General features: G+C 41.3%; 1 protein-coding gene across 2 annotated transcripts in view; it reads left to right on the top strand.

The window, feature by feature from the left end:
• The window catches only part of LOC124721516 (cyclin-dependent kinase 17-like), a 197,437-nt gene that overhangs the window by 85,269 nt on the left and 92,893 nt on the right, over window positions 1-19,275 (top strand). The window contains exon 1 of one of the 2 annotated variants that reach the window (XM_047246533.1): window positions 17,170-17,208. The exons of the other annotated variant lie outside the window; for it this stretch is intronic. Within the exon in view, the coding sequence (XP_047102489.1) occupies window positions 17,199-17,208 (10 nt within the window). The 5' untranslated portion in view covers window positions 17,170-17,198. Of the gene's footprint in view, window positions 1-17,169; window positions 17,209-19,275 lie in introns of those variants that run through there. 2 annotated transcript variants of the gene reach the window in all.

Genomic DNA, 19,275 nt, shown 5'->3' on the forward strand with positions numbered 1-19,275 from the left:
CTTGAAGAACTTGTGATTTATTCTCACAAATTCACACCCCCAGATGACGTGCTAAATGACCAAACAAAGTTACCCAACAGAATGTTTCTAAGTTACTTCCAAAATTTACTTCTTCAATCACACACTTTTGTACAGTCATGAAAAATAATACTAATAATGAATGAAAGGTCACATTTCCTTTCCCGCATTATAACTGACACTCCAGTGTGTCAAATTTACTAACTGTGTAAATAAAGTAGGTGATATAAGTTCTTTTGTATAAAATGTACTATATTTTTGCGATATACAATATATAACCAGTTAGTACTGCACTTAAAAACCACACATAACACTCAGTACATTCATACTAAGAAATTTAAAAATATTTAATGTTTACATCAGACAGACTTGCTGTAAGTTGTTACAGTGGTAAAATTCAGAATTTAAGTAAACTCTGGTGTCTGTTAAATTACAATTGTCGAATTTGCTCGAGTCACATTTGAGGTTTGCTTTCCTGTCAGTTTGAAATGTGAGGATGATAAGTCGAGGGGTTTCTAAGTGAACTGATTATGTGAATGAATGTTGCATGATTGTCTAGATGGCCTTGGAAGTTGTGGGTATTGAAACAGCTCCCATGATTTGTAATTTAAAAACATCTGAATTCCAGATGCAAGAAAATTAAAAGTTTCAAACGTCCTTCATCAGTTACAGAGACATGAGGCAGTTTCCAAATTACTTTCTGGAGCACAATCTTGTTCTGTTACCCATTGAACCTGGAATATATACATTACCAAATTTTCCACTTCTTACTAATATAAGATCATGCATCACTATAGTCCTCCACATATCCTCAAAGTACCCAACACACATTCTGAGAGCTATGTGTGCACTAAATTGCTTCACTTGCCTGATGATGATGGAACCATCCTGTTTTTTCTGATCTGTTAAAGTCCGATTTTGATGCTGAAATGTATGTTTTTAAAGTTGATGTAACACTTCCTTCTGACTGCGCTCAATTATTCAGCTCGTATCTTATTTCCTGATACAGGAAGGAGAATGTGTTAGTTGTAACATGGGATGCTGCTTTGGGACTCCCGTTCATTTTCGTGAATTTACCCTTCAAGTACAGGAAACTTGCTTGGAATGGTCAAAGCGTCGTGGTCTTGGATCACAATGTGAACCTCATCATTTTTCTCAAATGTTGCTGAAGCAAAAGGTTTGTGTGCGAATCATTTCTGCTGAATGATTCGTTCCTCATACTTGACTGGAGCAGTTCAGTGATGACACTGTTCTTGCACGGTTTTCAACCTAGCGATTTAAGGATTTGGCGTTGACACATTGGGTTTTGGTTTTAAAATGAAGTGCTTCTGGCTATGTTTGCTGGTTTTATACCCATCCTGCTTCAGGTGAATTCCATCAGGGTTTCTTCATCGCGAAAAGGGACGAGACTGTCCCCCTGGTTCACAAGCCTGAATTAAAAACTGGGGGTAATTTGCGTTCCTTGGTGTCTCCACAGTTTTATATCTTAGAGCGGTTGCAGGGAAAAATCCGTAGATCGTCTAAATCAGTGTGTTGAGAAATTAATTTGTCGCAATACTGCACATGATTTGAATTGTGCTAACCGGTAGTATAGGCCCATCCACTGAATGAACTGATTTGTAAATTTTATTCAGATCGTTCAGCAGAATTTGATCATTTCGAAACCTAGTAGCGATTCTATTGAATTATCCTTTGTAAAGTCTACCACATGCTCGTCATTCAGTTTCATGTGTGTTGATGTTCATGCATAACTCGAAATCGGTACTGCCCATTCTAAACATCCATTTATATCACCAGTGTCGTATGCGTGGTGCTGTACTTGCACAACTTCACCACTTCTCAGATGTAGATTGCAGTTTGACCTATCAGTGCAATACTCCAATCTCCTTTCCTAAGTTCGACTGGTGGGAAGCAGTTCACGCTTAATATCGATGATTCACCATTTAAAGTCAAAATCCATCCCTGCTCAAGCTCAGCTGAATAAGAAATATGTGTGATTACTGAATTTGTATCGTCATTGTAGCTGTCAGGATGAACATGAGACAGAAGTGCCTACAGAGACAAGCAATGAACTTTTGGTAGCATTGAAAATTGTAAAATATATGATTAACTCCAAAGTAGGAGCGTAAATATTCTGGAGGCTGTAAATCGCCGAATGAGTCAAAGTAATATACACTTCTTCTTCTTCTTCCTCCATATGCCACCTAGTGAGTTCCAGGTCCTCCCGCAGCATCTAAATTAAAACTCAATATTCATTCGAAATTGCACATAGTCTTGGATTGCGTATTCCGCATGAACACACCACCAAATCTACGGATAGAGACCATTTTGACGAATTTCAGCAGGTCGGCGTTTGTAAGTGGTCTGTTGGGCAGTACAGCTGGGCTTATATATACACAATGCAAGCCTGTACCTGCGCAGTTTTGAATATATTCCTTTCCAAATAGCCACAGATTCCAAGAATCTGTTGTGCCTTTTGGCCTCGTTAAGCTGCTCCTGTGTGTTTCCCACATTTTTTACTGTTCTAGCGATAGCTTCCACTCTGCCGGTTAAATGACCAACAACTGAAAGCCCTGTGCCAAAGCTGGAATTAAAAACGGAAGGATTTTACCTGATATGCCTTGGCAGTGGTAGGAATGTAGGTGTCGTAAATAGTTTTCGTTTTGAAGCTCTTTTAGCTGCAGCCAATGATCACTGAACCCATTTTTAAATACCGTGACTTGCCCTTCTTCCTCTTATTCTTCTGCTTATTTTTCAGCGGACGGTGAGTTGCAACCATAAATTGACTGAAATTTAACCCCATACCCAATTTTCGGCGCGCATTGCGTTACCTACGAAAAGTGCGGCGATACGTTGATTAATACTGGTATCCCTTCTTGAACGCATTTCCTTAGCTCTGTTGGCAAATTTTCTAACCGTGACGTGGATTCCTGGGAGATTCTTATTTGCTGCGCACACGATGTAGTGACTTCTGCAGGCCTCGTTTAAAAGATTGACCCTGATTCAATTGAATCGTCGAAGCCCTGAGCGGCAACTGCACACTCTTTCAGAATAATTTAATTAAATCAGCAAGACACGTGCAAATCCGTCCATGTGATGGCAGTCACACACAACTACTGTTAAAAGGCACAGCGTTCCTAAAGTTTAGAAGCAGCTGTGTCTAGTGAACTGATGTAAAAGGCATAGTGATATTGTCAGCATTCTTATTTATGAGGAGACAGGAAATAGTAACTATCGAGGCAAATGACTGGAGTACGTCACGAGGGTAAACTCATGTTATAAACTGCATTAATGAAGGGACACAGATGCCGGTGAAGTTACGGTGCATACACGCGATGCCTTTTCCTGTTCAGCGTCGCGTATGCGCATAAATCTGCAACAGCACAAATACACATGCGCATTTGTGCATGGATAATTTCCTGGAAATGGAGGCCCCGCGTGAAGCACATTGCTTACCGCCTTTGGAGGGACTCATTGCGCTTTTTAGGGCAGCTGGGTCCCTCGCCCAAGTGCGTCTCATTGTGTAATGCGCTCAGGTTATGTTGTGAAGCGATTTATGTACAGTGATGTCTGTTGACTCCAATGAAAGTACGCAATTTATCGATGATGACAGAAAAGTCGTGTGGAATGCAGCTTACAAAAATGTGACATGTGATGCCGTAGCTAGAAATTTATGTTTCAAATGGCTCTGAGCACTATGAGACTTAACTGCTGTGGTCTCCATGCCCGAGGCAGGATTCGAACCTGCGACCGTAGCGGTCGCGCGGTTCCAGACTGTAGCGCCTAGAACCGCTCGTCCACACCGGCCGGCAGAAATTTATGAAAGGTGTGTATGAAAACTGTGGACAATTGAGGTGGGATATGTGCATGTCTTCAACAAACTACTAGAAATAGAAATGAAGGACACTGATGATACAAAAAATACAAAAGTGGAAAACACAGCCTTTGTTATAGTAGATTTTGACGTCTATGAAATTCCCAAATTTGTCGATTCTGAGGTTATTAATCTACATATTATCTTTCATGATGATAAAAGTTGTGTAAACATCTTTTTCATACGAAGTACAAATGACGCACTGAAAGTTAATTAACCTTAACATGATGACTAAGAATCTCCCTTAAGCATTTGCGCTTCTGGAGTAATCACTGAAATACTTTGTTTTCAAATTTAAACTAATAATTCGAACTGTAAGTCTCCTGTTGCTTGCCAACGAAATGTTGTTGCCAGCCTTATCGCTGCAGTTTCCCGAGCAGAAAATCTAAAATCTCGCTGTGACCTCCTCCTGAAATTTGCAAACAAAACTTTGTCACTCTGTGTTTCTCTTACCTACTGTCGCTTTTGCGCTTTCCCTGTCCCCTTTTCAGCACATTAAACGCGGTGCAAGGTCCCAAGCAAAGAAGGGGAACCATAGCATCCGGCTTGCACAATGAGACAATGTGTGGACACGAGAACGCCCATGCGTATATGTGCCCTTCCCACAAATTTTTGTGCATGCCCTTTTATTTCTTTGCGTCTGCGATTGCGCATGAGGAAAGAGTCATAACTGTCTCCACACTGCGTCAACTTTGGATGTTTCACTGTTCTGCTGTTGCTGATACATATTTACGGTTTGCGTCTACGCCTTGAAATCTGAAATACTGCGGCACGTCATGAGATGACTGTATCAGGAACTCTAATTACTTCGAGCGAAGTGTCCCTTCTTTTTCAAAAAACTGAAAATAAATTCTTGTGTACATCCTTTACTGTACAATGTAGTTACTGATTCAGCTAAACAAACTTTTTCCAAAGCAACAACTAGTACAAATTCCAGTAATATTATCAATGCTGTACCCTACATTTTACGGCCATGGCGTAGCCCAGAAAGAATGTCACGTTTCGTGACCGCAGGAAATACGTATGACGCATGCACCGAACATACACATCACATTCTTATCTAAATTTCATACACCGCAAGAATTTAGAGGTACCGGAACGGCTTGGTACTGCGAAACATCCAATATACACTACGCGGTTGGAAGTGGACTAGCCAGCCAGACCTCATGTACTGACGCACAAAGACGGTCGAGCACTGCAGAGGGTAGTCGTAAAACACAGCATGAAATCAGCAGAAGGAATCACTTCCGAGTCCCAAAGTTTTACCAGCAGTGCAGCTAATACAAGGAGTGCAATGACTGTGCATTGGGAGTTGAATGATCGAGCAGCTCTACATGAGCCACACACTTCTGTGTCTGATGATGATGGATATGTTGGTATGGGCGCACGACAGCAAGGTCTTCAGTGCCCGCGCAATGACAGTTTGAGGCTAGTGTCGGTAAAATTCACCATACAGGAGGATAAAACAGCAAGTAAAATAAAGGTAACAAAAGTTGGAAGACTGTGTACGTGTACCCAAACGGAAGTACGGAACGACGTATGACGCCAGTATTAAAACACTGACTAAACAGGAACTCTCGAAATTTCCTATGGGACCAAACTGCTGAGGCCATCCGTCCTAGGTTTACACACTACTTAATCTAGCTTAAACTAACTTACGCTAAGGACGACGACGACGACGACACACACACACACACACACACACACACACACACACACACACACACACACACGGCCGAGGGAGGACTCGAACCTCCGACGGGGGAGCCGCCGCGCTAACTGTGGCAAGACGCCCCAGGCTGCGCGGGCACTAAACAGGAAAAAAGTGGATAAGGAGCTAAAACACTATAGCAGATATATGTGGCTGACTGACCGCAAGAATAAAAAAGGAGGAGCCAGCCACTCCGCCACTAAACCTCCAGCCTAAAAGCTTAAGGCCAGAGTCCAGACACATCACAAAACCTAAAACCTCAGTTACACAAGTCTCATCATCAGCTAAAATAGAGGGCAGATCCCCACCAATATTTGCTTCTGCCCTTGTATCACGGTATAAAACGTGCTCTGTTAAAGTATGATGTACAAAGATTTGCACGCCCCAAGTATCACAAAAGGGGGCACCCTCTCGCCGTAGAAAAAGCAATGTGTCTGAGGGCGGTGCCCAGTTTGAAGACGTGTGAGGGTCACTTCTGTAATCAGTCCTAAGCAATACATGAGGTGGTGCACAGAGTGACGCTACTGGACTACTGGACAGTGGATGACTGGAAACGAGTGATTTGGTATGATTAATCACGCTATCTTCTCTGACAATCCGATGGAAGGTTTCAGGTTTGGCTAATGCCTGGAGAACGTTACCTGCCATCATATGTTGTGCAAACAGTGAACTACGGAAGAGATAGTATTATGGTATGGGGTATGTTTCGTGGTTAGGGTGTGGGCCCCGTATTACAATTGAGAAAACAAATGTTGAGGGATACGAACACATTTTACAGCATTATGTCCTGCATACAGTGGAGGAATAGTTCAAAGACTATTGATGTATTGCAGACGATGATTGATTGCATCAGCATGACAATGCACATTATAATAAAACATAGCATGTGAGGCAAAGGGTTATTAAGACACCTCATTGAAAGTATCCCCAGCAAAGTACAAGCCCTCATAAAGGCGAAAGGTGGACACCCCCCCCCCTCCCCTAATATTAATGTCCACTGACACATGTCCAGATACTTACGACCAGAAAGTGTATGTTGGTACTAGAAAGAGCTGAACGCAGTGGAAACTTCAGCTGCTATTTTCCCTTAGGGCCTGCAGCTCTGCTGTATTGCCTTATCATGATGGCATCCTCTTGAGTAAAATAAACCAGCTACGACGCACCACGAAGGAATTAACCAAATGGGATGTCATATCAAGGTACAAACAAAGAAATGATTACAAATTCAGAAAAATTGGTCGATTTATTCAAGAGATAGAGCTTCACAAACAGAGCTCATCAATAATACGTTGGTCCACCTCTGGCTCTTACCAAAGCAGTTATTCGGCTTGGCATTAATTGATAGAGTTGTTGAATGTCCTCCTGAAGGACATCATGCCAAATTCTATCCAGTTGGTGCGTTAGAGCAAAATCCTGAGCTGGTTAGAGGGCGCTGCCTATAATGCTCCAAATGTTCTCAATTGGTAAGAGATCTAGCGACCTTGCTTGCCAAGGAAGAGTTTGGTGGGCACAAAGAAAAGTATGCATGTGGGCATTCTCTTGTTGAAATGTAAGCCCAGTATTGCTTGCCGTGAAACGCAACAAAACGGGAGGAAGAATATCGTGGACGTAGCACTGTACTGTAAGGGTGCCGCCGAGGACAAGTAAAGGAATCCTGCTATGAAAAGAAATAGCACACCAGAACATCACTCCTGGTTGTCAGGCCGTATGGTGGGTAACAATCAGGTAGGTATCCCATCGCTGTCCGGGGAGTCTCCAGACACATCTTTGCTGGTCCTCAGGGCTCAATTCGAAGTGGGACTCATCATTGAAGACATTTCTACTCCAGTCAACGAGATTCCAGGCTGAAGACGTGTCTGGAGACGCCCCAGACATTGATGAGATACCAGCATGACTGCCGACTGCCACACGGTCCGGCAACCAGGAGTGATGATCTGGGGTGCCATTTCTTTTCCTGGCAGGACCCCCTTACAGCACATCGGCACGTCGACTATACTGTGTCCCCTGATTTGTTGCCCTTCATGACAAGCTGGGCTTGCCAAGCCCTAACTTAGCCAACAAGGTCTCAGGATCTTCACCAACTGAGAACGTTTGGAGCATTATGGGCAGGATTTTCACGTCCTAACACGCCAATTGGACAGAATGCAGCAGGTGGATCAATGCATTACTTGGCTTCCTCACTTTGTGAAGCTCTCTCTCTCTCTCTCTCTCTCTCTCTCTCTCTCTCTCTCTCTCTCTCTCTCTCTCTCTCTCCCCCCCCCCTCTCTCTCTCTCTCTCTCTCCCCCCCAATTTTTCTGAAATTGTAATCATTTGTTTGACTGTGCATGTACAAGACATCTAACAATTTCCATCCCAGTTGGTTAATTTCTTCGTGGTGTGTCCTTTCTTTCTTTCTTTTATATTTTTAATTGTGTATTCTGAAGGTAAAGTACTCCCCATTTGGAACTCTGTCTGGGAACTATTCAGGAGCACGTCATCACCAAGGAAAACAAGACTGGCGTTCTATGGGTTGGAGCCTGGAATTTTAGTCACCGAATGTAATAATGAGTAAGAAAATAGGAATGTGGGTCAACCAGTATGAACAGCAGCGTAGAAGTACTATCATGACCAACATCGTTTATATGGCTATTCATTAATCAGGTGATGAAGAAAGTGAGTTAATATCTGACGATATAAAAGAAATTATTCTGATAATTAAGGGAGACGCAATGTTAATTGTGATGGAGAACAAGAATACGTACGGTATCAAGAAGAGTTGTAGATTTATGGGAAGCATCATTCAAAATAAAGTAAGATAACGGTGTAACCTGATACCCCACCCACGCATTTCCGTCAAATACACTTGTTAACTTCAAGGTCACGGGGAACTACCTCCCCCTGAGAAATCCCTGATCTCGGGTATTTGACTGTTTTCTGGAAATCGTCTTCAATGGTTAATTACGTCATTTTATGCTCATAACATGCTTTTTTCCCTTCTTGAATTCCAGTATTTTATAAAAACGTAAATGTAATTCAAATAATTTAAAAGCCCGCTAAAACGCTACCTTCAAGTCATGCGATGCCTGTGACGTAACTCGTAAACTCACTGCCTTTACTGTCATAAAGCTAATTCACAGTGATGTCTTGTTTTGGAATTTACGTTTCGTAAAATGGATTACAAATACATCCATACAAATGCTTGAAAAATTATTTTTGAGTGTTTCAGAGAGTGAGAAGATGCGTAACAATTGGTTGAGCTGTCCCAGCAAAATGCCACCACATCGATGCCCAAGTTCCCTTACTTAATTAAAGATGCCTTGCACTCAGAAGTTAACATCAATTTTCCTCCAAGGTACGCTTTCTCACTGTTACAAAGAAGGGTAGCGTCAGTCGACGAAATTAAACTGTTAGTAAAAATTATTGTTATACCCGCTTCCATGCACACCATTGATGGCTCGGTTGGTAGAGCGGTGGACTGCTGAATATGAAAAGATGAAATCTATAGGTCCCTGGTTGGACACTAGCCTGAAATAATATTTTAACTTATTTGTAAAGCAAATCGACAGTACATTAAAATGAAAATCAAATCGCTATTACCAAACTTCACTGCACCACTTAGAAACATAGTATTATTGTTTTTCCTTGGCGTTTACATGCCCTTGCATTTGCAATAGCTGTTCACACACGTCATGTTGAAAAATACATTTTCTAGTTAATGTGACCACGCACTTTTTCCTTTGTTAGGAACATTTTTTAATCTTCGTACTTTTCAGCTAGGTGCTTTATTGTGTAAGCTTTTGATGCGTCACCATCTGACATAAGATGAAGTTAAGTCTGCTTCAGACACTGGCGTTAGTTTACACTCACAAAGAGCACCGCACTTACGTTTGTGTTACCCGCATGATGTAGATGCTTTGGATCTCTCCGCATACAAAACCTCACTGTACTACACCTCGTTGTACTGCTGGAGTGTGGTGATATCTATAATACTAGCAAAGCTCTCCAAAAAAGGCAATTGTTTGTAAGCAAAGTAGATGCATTTATCCTCAGTTGTCCATTTCTCAGACTAAGATTAATGTGAAGCTATGTACAATATATCCCACTATAGAAATAACTGCTACAATGAGTTCTTGCTAGCCCTGTTTTCATATTTCGAGGAAAACTTTAAAATGCTTGTGCCCCTTCCAGGATTCGAACCTGTGCTCTTATCCGTAGTTACATTCGCTATCCGTTACGCCACAGAGCTCTCGCTTCTTCGTGCAGGTCTGCTGGGTGCCTTGTATAGCGGAAATCAGCACTAAGATTTGCAAAGGATAATTTTGTTGTGCTTTGGTTCGTATTTCATGACTGATAATCGAGAATACAGATATAAGATACGGACCCATTTGCAAAAGTTTCACAATTCCTTAGCTTTGAGCGGATTTAATAATGTTGCAGGGAGCTGGGAAAAGAATGTCCGCCCTTGCGCATATCGCCGCCCTAAATGAGTGGAGCATAAACGCATCAATTTTCGAAAGGTTTCCACTATCAGCGTTCACAAAATTCATTTCTGTTGTTACTTAAAAACTTGTAAATGCGTTTTCCATCACGAAATACCGAAATTATTTGTAGAAAAAGTACGTAAAAACCTAGCTACTACGGCTAATACTCCTATTACACGGGCATAGCTTCGTCTTACTCCTAGTCTGTGACGTCATCAGAGCGCCAGCCAATAACAGAGCGTTTTCTATCAGTTACCAATCTTGAGTATTTAATGATTTTTAATCTTTAATTACATGATAATAAGAGATATTGTGTGAGAATATTGCCGTATATGCAATTTGAATCTTATTATCACTCCGATTAACAACGAACCGAACCATATTTTTAACATTGGAAAATAGCCCATGGCGTATGGTACACTCAAGGTCACCGGCCTTTTATGTGAGAGTGAATATGGCAGAGAGAGAGAGAGAGAGAGAGAGAGAGAGAGAGAGATTGATTTTACATAATATGTTCATTGCCCGTGTATGTACATTATCAATTTTATGGTATTCAGTGTGGGGACTGTCCACGATAGTGCATCCTGTGCAAGCAAAAAACACCTTCATCTCTGCATAACTACCGCAACTTCCATCCATTCAAACTTGGTTACTGATTTCAACCCTGGTCTCTGTTCACAAATTTACCCCACACCCCCACACACTCATGCACACACTCCTTCCAATTACTAATTCTAAAAATCCCTTGATATCTCAGGATATGTTCTTGGTACCTCTTCATCACTCATCCGATCTACCCATCTTTCAACATTCTTCTGTAGCACCACGTTTCAAAAGCTTCCATCCATTTTTGTCTGAACTGCATATTGTCCACATTTCACTTCTGTATAAGGCTGCACTCCAGACAAACACCTTTAGAAGCGACTTACACTGAAATTTATAATAGATATTAATAAATTCCTCTTTGGAAAGGCATTCCTTTGATATTGCCAGTGTACATGTTATATCTTCTCTATTAGCCATTGTAAAGTTATTTTGCTGACCAAACAGCACAACTGATCTGCTACATTTTTGTGTCTCATTTCGTAATCGAATTCCCTGAGCATTGCGTGATTGAATTTGATTACATGTTATTATACTAGTTCCACTGTTATTGTTATTCATTTTATAACCTGTCTTCAGTCCGTTCAACTGAACTTCCAAGTATTTTGTTGCCTCTGACTGAATTACAGTTTCATCAGTAAACCTAAAACTTTTTATTCCTTTTACTCAACTTTCATTCAGTTTCCTAATTCTTCGGTGTATTTGTTTCCGTCTTGGTCAGTTTGTAGATGGCAAAACGCCACGAGGGCTTACAGCCCTGTCTCATTCCATTCTCGACTACATCTTCCTTTTCATGCCCTTGGACTCATAACTGCAGTCTGGTTTCTGAACAAGTGGATTACTTTTGCCCCCCGTAAATTATCCCTGTTGCCTTTAGAAATTCAAAGACTATATTCCACTCAACATTGTGGAAAGTTTTCCCTAAATCCACAAATACTAAATAAGTGAGTTTGCCTTTCTTCGGCCCCACGCAAATCAGGAAAATTGGGGGAAATAATTTGTAAAGCTTGGGACGTAGTAGTATGAAACAGAAAAGTTCCCCCTCATAGTGGGTGAGCATTTCCCTCCCTCATGCGTTAATTCAATTTTTTTTTTACCTTTTTTCAATTTTTACGAAATCAGTTCATTTCTTGAAGACGCTTGTTATGACAAAAAATATTTCTAATGAAATTCTCCTCAAAGGAGGCCATATGCCTTTTTTAAGCAAGATAACCAGTTTTTGAGACGTTCTACATCTACATCTACATTTATACTCCGCAAGCCACCCAACGGTGTGTGGCGGAGGGCACTTTACGTGCCACGGTCATTACCTCCCTTTTCTGTTCCAGTCGCGTATGGTTCGCGGGAAGAACGACTGTCTGAAAGCCTCCGTACGCGCTCGAATCTCTCTAATTTTACATTCGTGATCTCCTCGGGAGGTATAAGTAGGGGGAAGCAATATATTCGATATCTCATCCAGAAACGCACCCTCTCGAAACCTGGCGAGCAAGCTACACCGCGATGCAGAGCGCCTCTCTTGCAGAGTCTGCCACTTGAGTTTGCTAACATCTCCCTAACGCTATCACGGTTACCAAATAACCCTGTAACGAAACGCGCCGCTCTTCTTTGGATCTTCTCTATCTCCTCCGTCAACCCGATCTGGTACCGATCCCACACTGATGAGCAATACTCAAGTATAGGTCGAACGAGTGTTTTGTAAGCCACCTCCTTTGTTGATGGACTATATTTTCTAAGGACCCTCCCAATGAATCTCAACCTGGCACCCGCCTTACCAACAATTAATTTTATATAATCATTCCACTTCATATCGTTCCGCACGCATACTCCCAGATATTTTTCAGAAGTAACTGCTACCAGTGTTTGTTCCGCTATCATATAATCGTACAATAAAGGATCCTTCTTTCTATGTATTCGCAATACATTACATTTGTCTATGTTAAGGGTCAGTTGCCACTCCCTGCACCAAGTGCCTATCCGCTGCAGATCTTCCTGCATTTCGGTACAATTTTCTAATGCTGCAACTTCTGTGTATACTACAGCATCATCCGCGAAAAGCCGCATGGAACGTTCTTGGCTTAATTTTCAATTTTGATTTTCATTCAGTTAATTCTTTCTTATGTTTCTTCACAAATACTTGACTTTTATACATACAGGAACATATATGTAGCACTTAAATGTTAGTACCAAAATCTGAAGGTAAAAAAGAGTGAAATTTCTTTTATAACTGACTTTTATTAATTCTAGACAGTTCAGGTACACAGGTTTTTGTTCAGTGCTAATATTTATATTGGAATCAAAATTCCTTTGTCAAGAGAATGTAGAATTATTGTAGAGTTAATGTACAATTACTGTCTTTGTAACACATTTACAGTAATATGTACTACATGTACACAAATAAAATACCAGAATATCCATTGAACAAATAAGCTGTTCTATATAATTATTTACAGGAATCCATTCTCCAAATCATGTATCAAATCACCATGAGTCATGCTAACAAAGCTTTATCATTGGCAGATTTTACACATTGTTGTGCTGCACAAGTCATCCTTTACACACTTGAATTACCTTCCACAACCCTGGAAACAGCCACATGAAATAACTAGTAATATCTTGTCTCGAACTGGAGGTCATTTCGTGTGAAATGGGGAGAGGGATGAGTTTGATCCCTCCAATCCTAGTTTCTGGGGTTAGTAACCATAGCTGGGCCTGTACATAAACTTGGAGGCACAAACAAAAGTGTATGACTGAATACGTATTCTGGGGACATAGTTCCATGAAGGTATGCTACCGAAGACATTACTGATGAGTCATGGGATTTCGCACCCCTCCCCAATCTAACAAAAGTCAGTTGTCCTTCATATAAATGGCGTAAAATTAAGATTTTGGTGGGAAGCTCAAAAAATAGCCCAATTGTGCTAGTATCTTTCACCACTCCTGTGGAAGTCAGGCTCTTATTCTAAGTATATACACTATGTGATCAAAAGTATCCGGACACCCACAAAAACATACGTTTTTCATGTTAGGTGCATTCTGCTGCTACCTACTGCCATGTACTCCATATCAGCGACCTCAGTATACATTGGACATCTGAGGAGAGAGCAGAATGGGGCACTACACAGAAATCACGGACTTCGAACATGGTCAGGTGATTGGGTGTCACTTGTCATACGTCTGTACACGAGATTTCCACACTCCTAAACATCCATAGGCCCACTGTTTCCTATGTAATAGTGAAGTGGAAACGTGAAGAGACACGGTACAGCAAAAAAGCATACAGGCCGACCTCGTCGATTGACTGGCAGAGACCGCCAACAGTTGAAGAGTGTTGTAATGTGTAATAGGCAGACATCTATCCAGACTTTCACACAGGAATTCCAAACTGCATCAGGATCCACTGCAAGTACTATGAGAGTTCGGCGGGAGGTGAGAAAACTTGGATCTAATGGTTGAGCGGCTGCTCATAAGCCACACATCACACCGGTAAATGCCAAACGACACCTTGCATGGTGTAAGGAGCATAAACATTGGATGATTAAACAGTGGAAAAAAATTGTGCGGAGTGACGAATCACAGTACACAGTATGGCAATCCGATGGCAGGTTGTGGATATGGCGAATGACCGATGAACGTCATCTGCCAGTGTGTGTAGTGCCAACAATAAAATTTGGAGACAGTGGTGTTATGGTGTGTTCGTGTTTTTCATGTAGGGGGCTTGCGCCCCTTATTGTTTTGTGTGGCACTATCACAGCACAGGCCTACATTGATGTTTTAAGCACCTTCTTGTTTCCCACTTTTGAAGAGTAATTCAGGGATGGCGATTGAGCACCTGTTCATAATGCACGGCGTGTGGCAGAGTGGTTACACGATAATAAGATCCCTGTAATGGACTGGCCTGCACAGAGTCCTGACCTGAATCCTATAGAACACCTTTGGGATGTTTTGGGACGCTGACTTCATGCCAGGCCTCACCGACCGTCTTCGATACCTCTCCCCAGTGCAGCACTCAGTGAAAAATGGGCTGCCATTCCCCACGATACCTTCCCGTAACGTGATTGAACATAGGCTTGCGAGAATGGAAGCTGTCATCAAGGCTAAGGGTGGCCGAACACTATATTGAATTCCAGCATTACCGATGGAGGGTGCCACAAACTTGTAAGTTATTTTCAGTCAGGTGCCTGGATACTTTTGATCACATAGTGTAAATACGGTGGGAAGTCCAAGATTGCACATTGTCATACTGGCTGACCTGGAATACTGGCACTGACACTATGACGTCAGAATCCAAGACTCAGTATACTGGCACTGGCTCTATGGTGTAAGAATCAAAGTTCTGGAATACTGGCACCATTACGTCAGATTTCCTGAACAAAGGATGTCCTACATTATATGATCGCCCCCCCCCCCCCTTCCCCAAATCTACTATTTACTCAGACGTGTACGGTCATTGCATACAGCTTTTCCTAACTCTCAAGTTTGGATCTCTCCACTTGCATCATTATTTAAACAAACACCAGGGGTGGATAAGGGCCTTCTGGGCATACCCCGATGCCACTGCCGCAGCTTATTCCCCTAAATTTAAGTCCAAACTGTATGCTGTGTAGTCTTTCACCTTATTTTTATTTTTCGAGACAGTGTTAGAAAAGGATATTTTAGATTTGAGTATTGACTTTCTGTATGGAATGTAGCCATTTTTGGTGTTGTATTATTATCTCAAGAGATATGTAGAAATATTGTAATGTGCAATGAAAACACAGGGCTGTATGGGAGGGCGCGGACTGAAGACCATAACAATGTGGATAAATCTATATACATGAACACTAAACCCATAAAAATATTAGGTATAATCTCTTACTCTCTCTCTCAGCCGCATTCTCATTCATACACAAGACTGGCACAGTGGTTTTGTGACCTGGAATGTACCACACCGGGATCCGTGGATTTTCCAGGGGATGGGGTTCCCCATGACCTTGATGATAACAAGCGTATTTACTGGAGATGTGTGGGCGGGGTATTGAGTTACACCATTATCTAGAGTGATGTGTGCCATAAATATAGAACTGTGCCATAAATCTAGAAGTCTCCTTGATATGCTACTGTTAAAATGCCAGGTCAGTCATATCGTTGCCCCTCCAAATACTGAAAAAGCCGCTACCCTACTTCAGAAAACATACGTTAGCCTGGGCTTTCCACACGCATCTCTCCCGTGTGGTTGCACCTACGTACGACTATCCGTATCGTGGAGTGACGCAAGCTATCCCCGCCAGAACTAAGTCGGTTTAACCATATTCGTTTCATATATTGTTTGTCAGGGTGCTAATAATTACAGTCTTAAAACGCTTTAAAGAAACAAATAAATCAGTCCATCGAACATACTTGTGATGAACTAGAGCGTTGGGAGCGTGCGTGCGTTAATGGAGAAACATTCACCATGCACCAGAAAGAATGGAAGTAGATTGAGCCTGCAGTGGATCAGAACTTAATGGACAACCTTACATTACATTAAAGGCTTTACTATGAGCTAAGGGAAATCCTGACTGCCATTACTTTCATTATTTACATGTTACGAAAGTGCGGTAGTAGCTGGTCTACGACTCCCGGCTGCCTAGTGTATATAGGATGTTTCGGAGCACCAAGCCATTTCGGTGCCTCTAAATTCTTCCGGTGTATGTAATTTAGACAAGGATGTGATGTGTAGTCGGTGGATGCGTCATACGTACTTCCTGCGGTCACGAAACGTGACATTCTTTCTGGACTACGCCATGACCGTAGAATAAAGGAGACAGCATTAATAATATTACTGGAATTTGTGCTAGTTGTCGCTTTGGAACATAAAACTGGTTGTAAAATTTTATTATTTTGCTGAAGTAGTAGTTACATTGTCCAGTAAACATATATATAAGGATTTACTTTCTGATTTACTGAAAAAAGAAAAACACTTCGCCTAAAGTACTTAAAGAGTTCTTGATACAGTTGTCCCATAATGTGCCGTAGCATTTCATATTTCAAGGCGTACGTATGAACCGTTCGTATATGTAACAGTAGTCGCAAAACAGATAAACTGTCGTTAATTTGTGGATGCTTGTTAGTCTCGTCCACGTAAAACACCCAAAGTTGAGGTAGCGGGAAGGCTGAAATGTATTAACTTTACAGATATCTGTGTCCTTTCATTGTTTATAATACAGTTTATAACATGAGTCCACCCTCATGACGTGCTCCATTCTTCCTTTTCCCCAGTCGTTACGATTTCGTATCTTCTCACAAATAAGAATCTTGAAAATACCACTATGCCTTTCTGATCAGTTCACTAGACATCGTTGCTTCATAATTTTGAAGACAGTGCCTTGTAAGAGAGATATTGGTTCGTGTGACGCCGTAGCAGCGTGGTAGAGTATTCAGGCACGACTCGGGGGAAGTAGGTAGTTTAGTGTGACTGCCACCAGATGGACGGATTTGCGCGCGCCTTACTGATTTAATTAAATTACTCTGGGAGCGCGTGTAGTCGCAGCTCGGGGCTTCGACGGTTCAGTTATGCAGACAGGTAACTAGAGTATTTTGGTGAGCTCTACACTTTCTTGGTGTGTCACAGTTCCCATTGTTGTTGGTTTCTGCTGCGTAAAACTATGAGCGTATTTAGCGCTTTCCTGTTGGAGGGGGGGGGGGGGGGGGTTGTTAAGAAACTCTTTCAGTTTTTAATCATGTAGATTTTTCTGCGTTATTAGTGTGTGTGTGTGTGTGTGCGTGTGCGTGTGCGTGTGCGTGTGCGTGTGCGTGTGCGTGTGCGTGTGCGTGTGTGTGTGCGTGTGTGTGTTCACAGTAGTGACAGTTTCAGTTTGACACTTGGAATGGAAACAGCACTGAAAGTAAAAAAGGATGTTGCTTATTTATTTACCAGCAATGTCACGACTTGTATGTATGTGTACTCCCCAGTGTATCTTTTTGAATGTGGTAGAACGTTTTTATGGGTTTCATTACAGAATTCAGGTAATGTTTTATAATTAGTTAAGTAAAATGTGATGTGGTCCACTGCATTATAATACTGATTTTGCTCTGTATTAACTGCAATGATTGATGGATCAACACAATCCATTGGCATCTGAGACATCTCCTACTAGCCTGTGATTAAACAGCATGCCCATAATTTGCAAATAAATAAATAAGTAACTGTGCCTGTCAGATAATAAAGAAAGTAAGAAATACTAAGAGACTGCCTGAATGGACTCTTAATAAACATGTCATTTTCTGAAGTGTTTCCGCCAGTATTACAGCAGAACTTCATCTGAAACTGTGTAAAAAGTAAGTTGGAGTCTGTCTGTGATACACATCATATTCAGCTGGTTTAATGAACTAGTAGTATTTAATATGGAACTTGTAGTTCTTGTAAACACTACATATCACGGGGGACTACATACGCTGCAGTGTTTGCCCGAGTAAAAATCATAAATTTGTTCGATAGTGGCATACGTCAGATTAATGATTTAGCAGAATGTGATCCCCGGTCGGCACACTTTTAGGCTGAAAGTAGTCACTTTACCTGAATTAAGTTGCACCCCTCCCCCCCCCCCCCCCCCCCCCATATATTGCTCTATATGAGATCAGGGAATAAATGGATGTGACGTAAATTAGCTTAAGTGAATTACTACAGAGACTGGTGGTGGACATTATTCGAGCAATAGACTTAGCTGCATTTAACAGTTGCAGGGGATCATGAGGTTGTGTCTTTCATTAAAGTTTATCTATTGTCAGTCCCAGATGTCTGAGGTACTCAACTATGTAAGGATGTAGAATATCACCCACAACAGAATTATGTTTGAGAAATGGAACATATGATACGTGATTGTTGTTGAGAGACGGCCTATTAGATTTGACCCAAGAACTGATTCCCTCTAACCCATCATTAGCTTTATTATTTGGTTACTGATGTCATCCCTTAACAAATATTTTTATGTTATTGGCACATACAACAGCTCAGAAGCTATTTAATACAGTGAGTAGTAAGTAATTGATGTATATTAGAAAATGGTGCCAGTCCAAGTGTGGTACTTTGAGGAGTTACCAGTGTCCCAGTCAAGAGTAAGTTTATTCCTAGGTAGATGACATTGGAATCAACTGTTTGACTTTTCCTGTTTCCAAATTATGTTATTCATTTATCAGTATCACCATGGTGTTGCCCACACTGAAGAGCCTGAGTTAAATCTCAAAATGTTTTTATTTATTTATTTATTTTACTAAACCCCTCTGTGGCTTCATGTAGGAAGTATTAAATCACCATTTCAACTAGTGAGCCATTTCTGCAGACAAAATGAGTCTGCATTAGTAAGTTAAATGATTAGTGAAATAATCGGCTAGTCCATTATACTTTTGTAATTTTAGGAATTTATTACTATTGACAGTCAAAACTCATCTTACTAAACTATGACTATAAATTTCAAGTAATTCTAGAGTTCAGCATATAGACCCCTCTGAAGTAGTGCTAATTCCCCTGCCCAATACCAGTACTCCTTATCTTTCTTTTATCTTCTCTATGGGTCAATCCATATGTAGTAGTCCAGTAATGGTTGCTTGACCATTTTTAAATATTTTAATTTTTTTATACATGATTGCCCTA

This window comes from Schistocerca piceifrons, chromosome X, assembly GCF_021461385.2.
Source record: "Schistocerca piceifrons isolate TAMUIC-IGC-003096 chromosome X, iqSchPice1.1, whole genome shotgun sequence".
NCBI lineage: Eukaryota > Metazoa > Arthropoda > Insecta > Orthoptera > Acrididae > Schistocerca > Schistocerca piceifrons.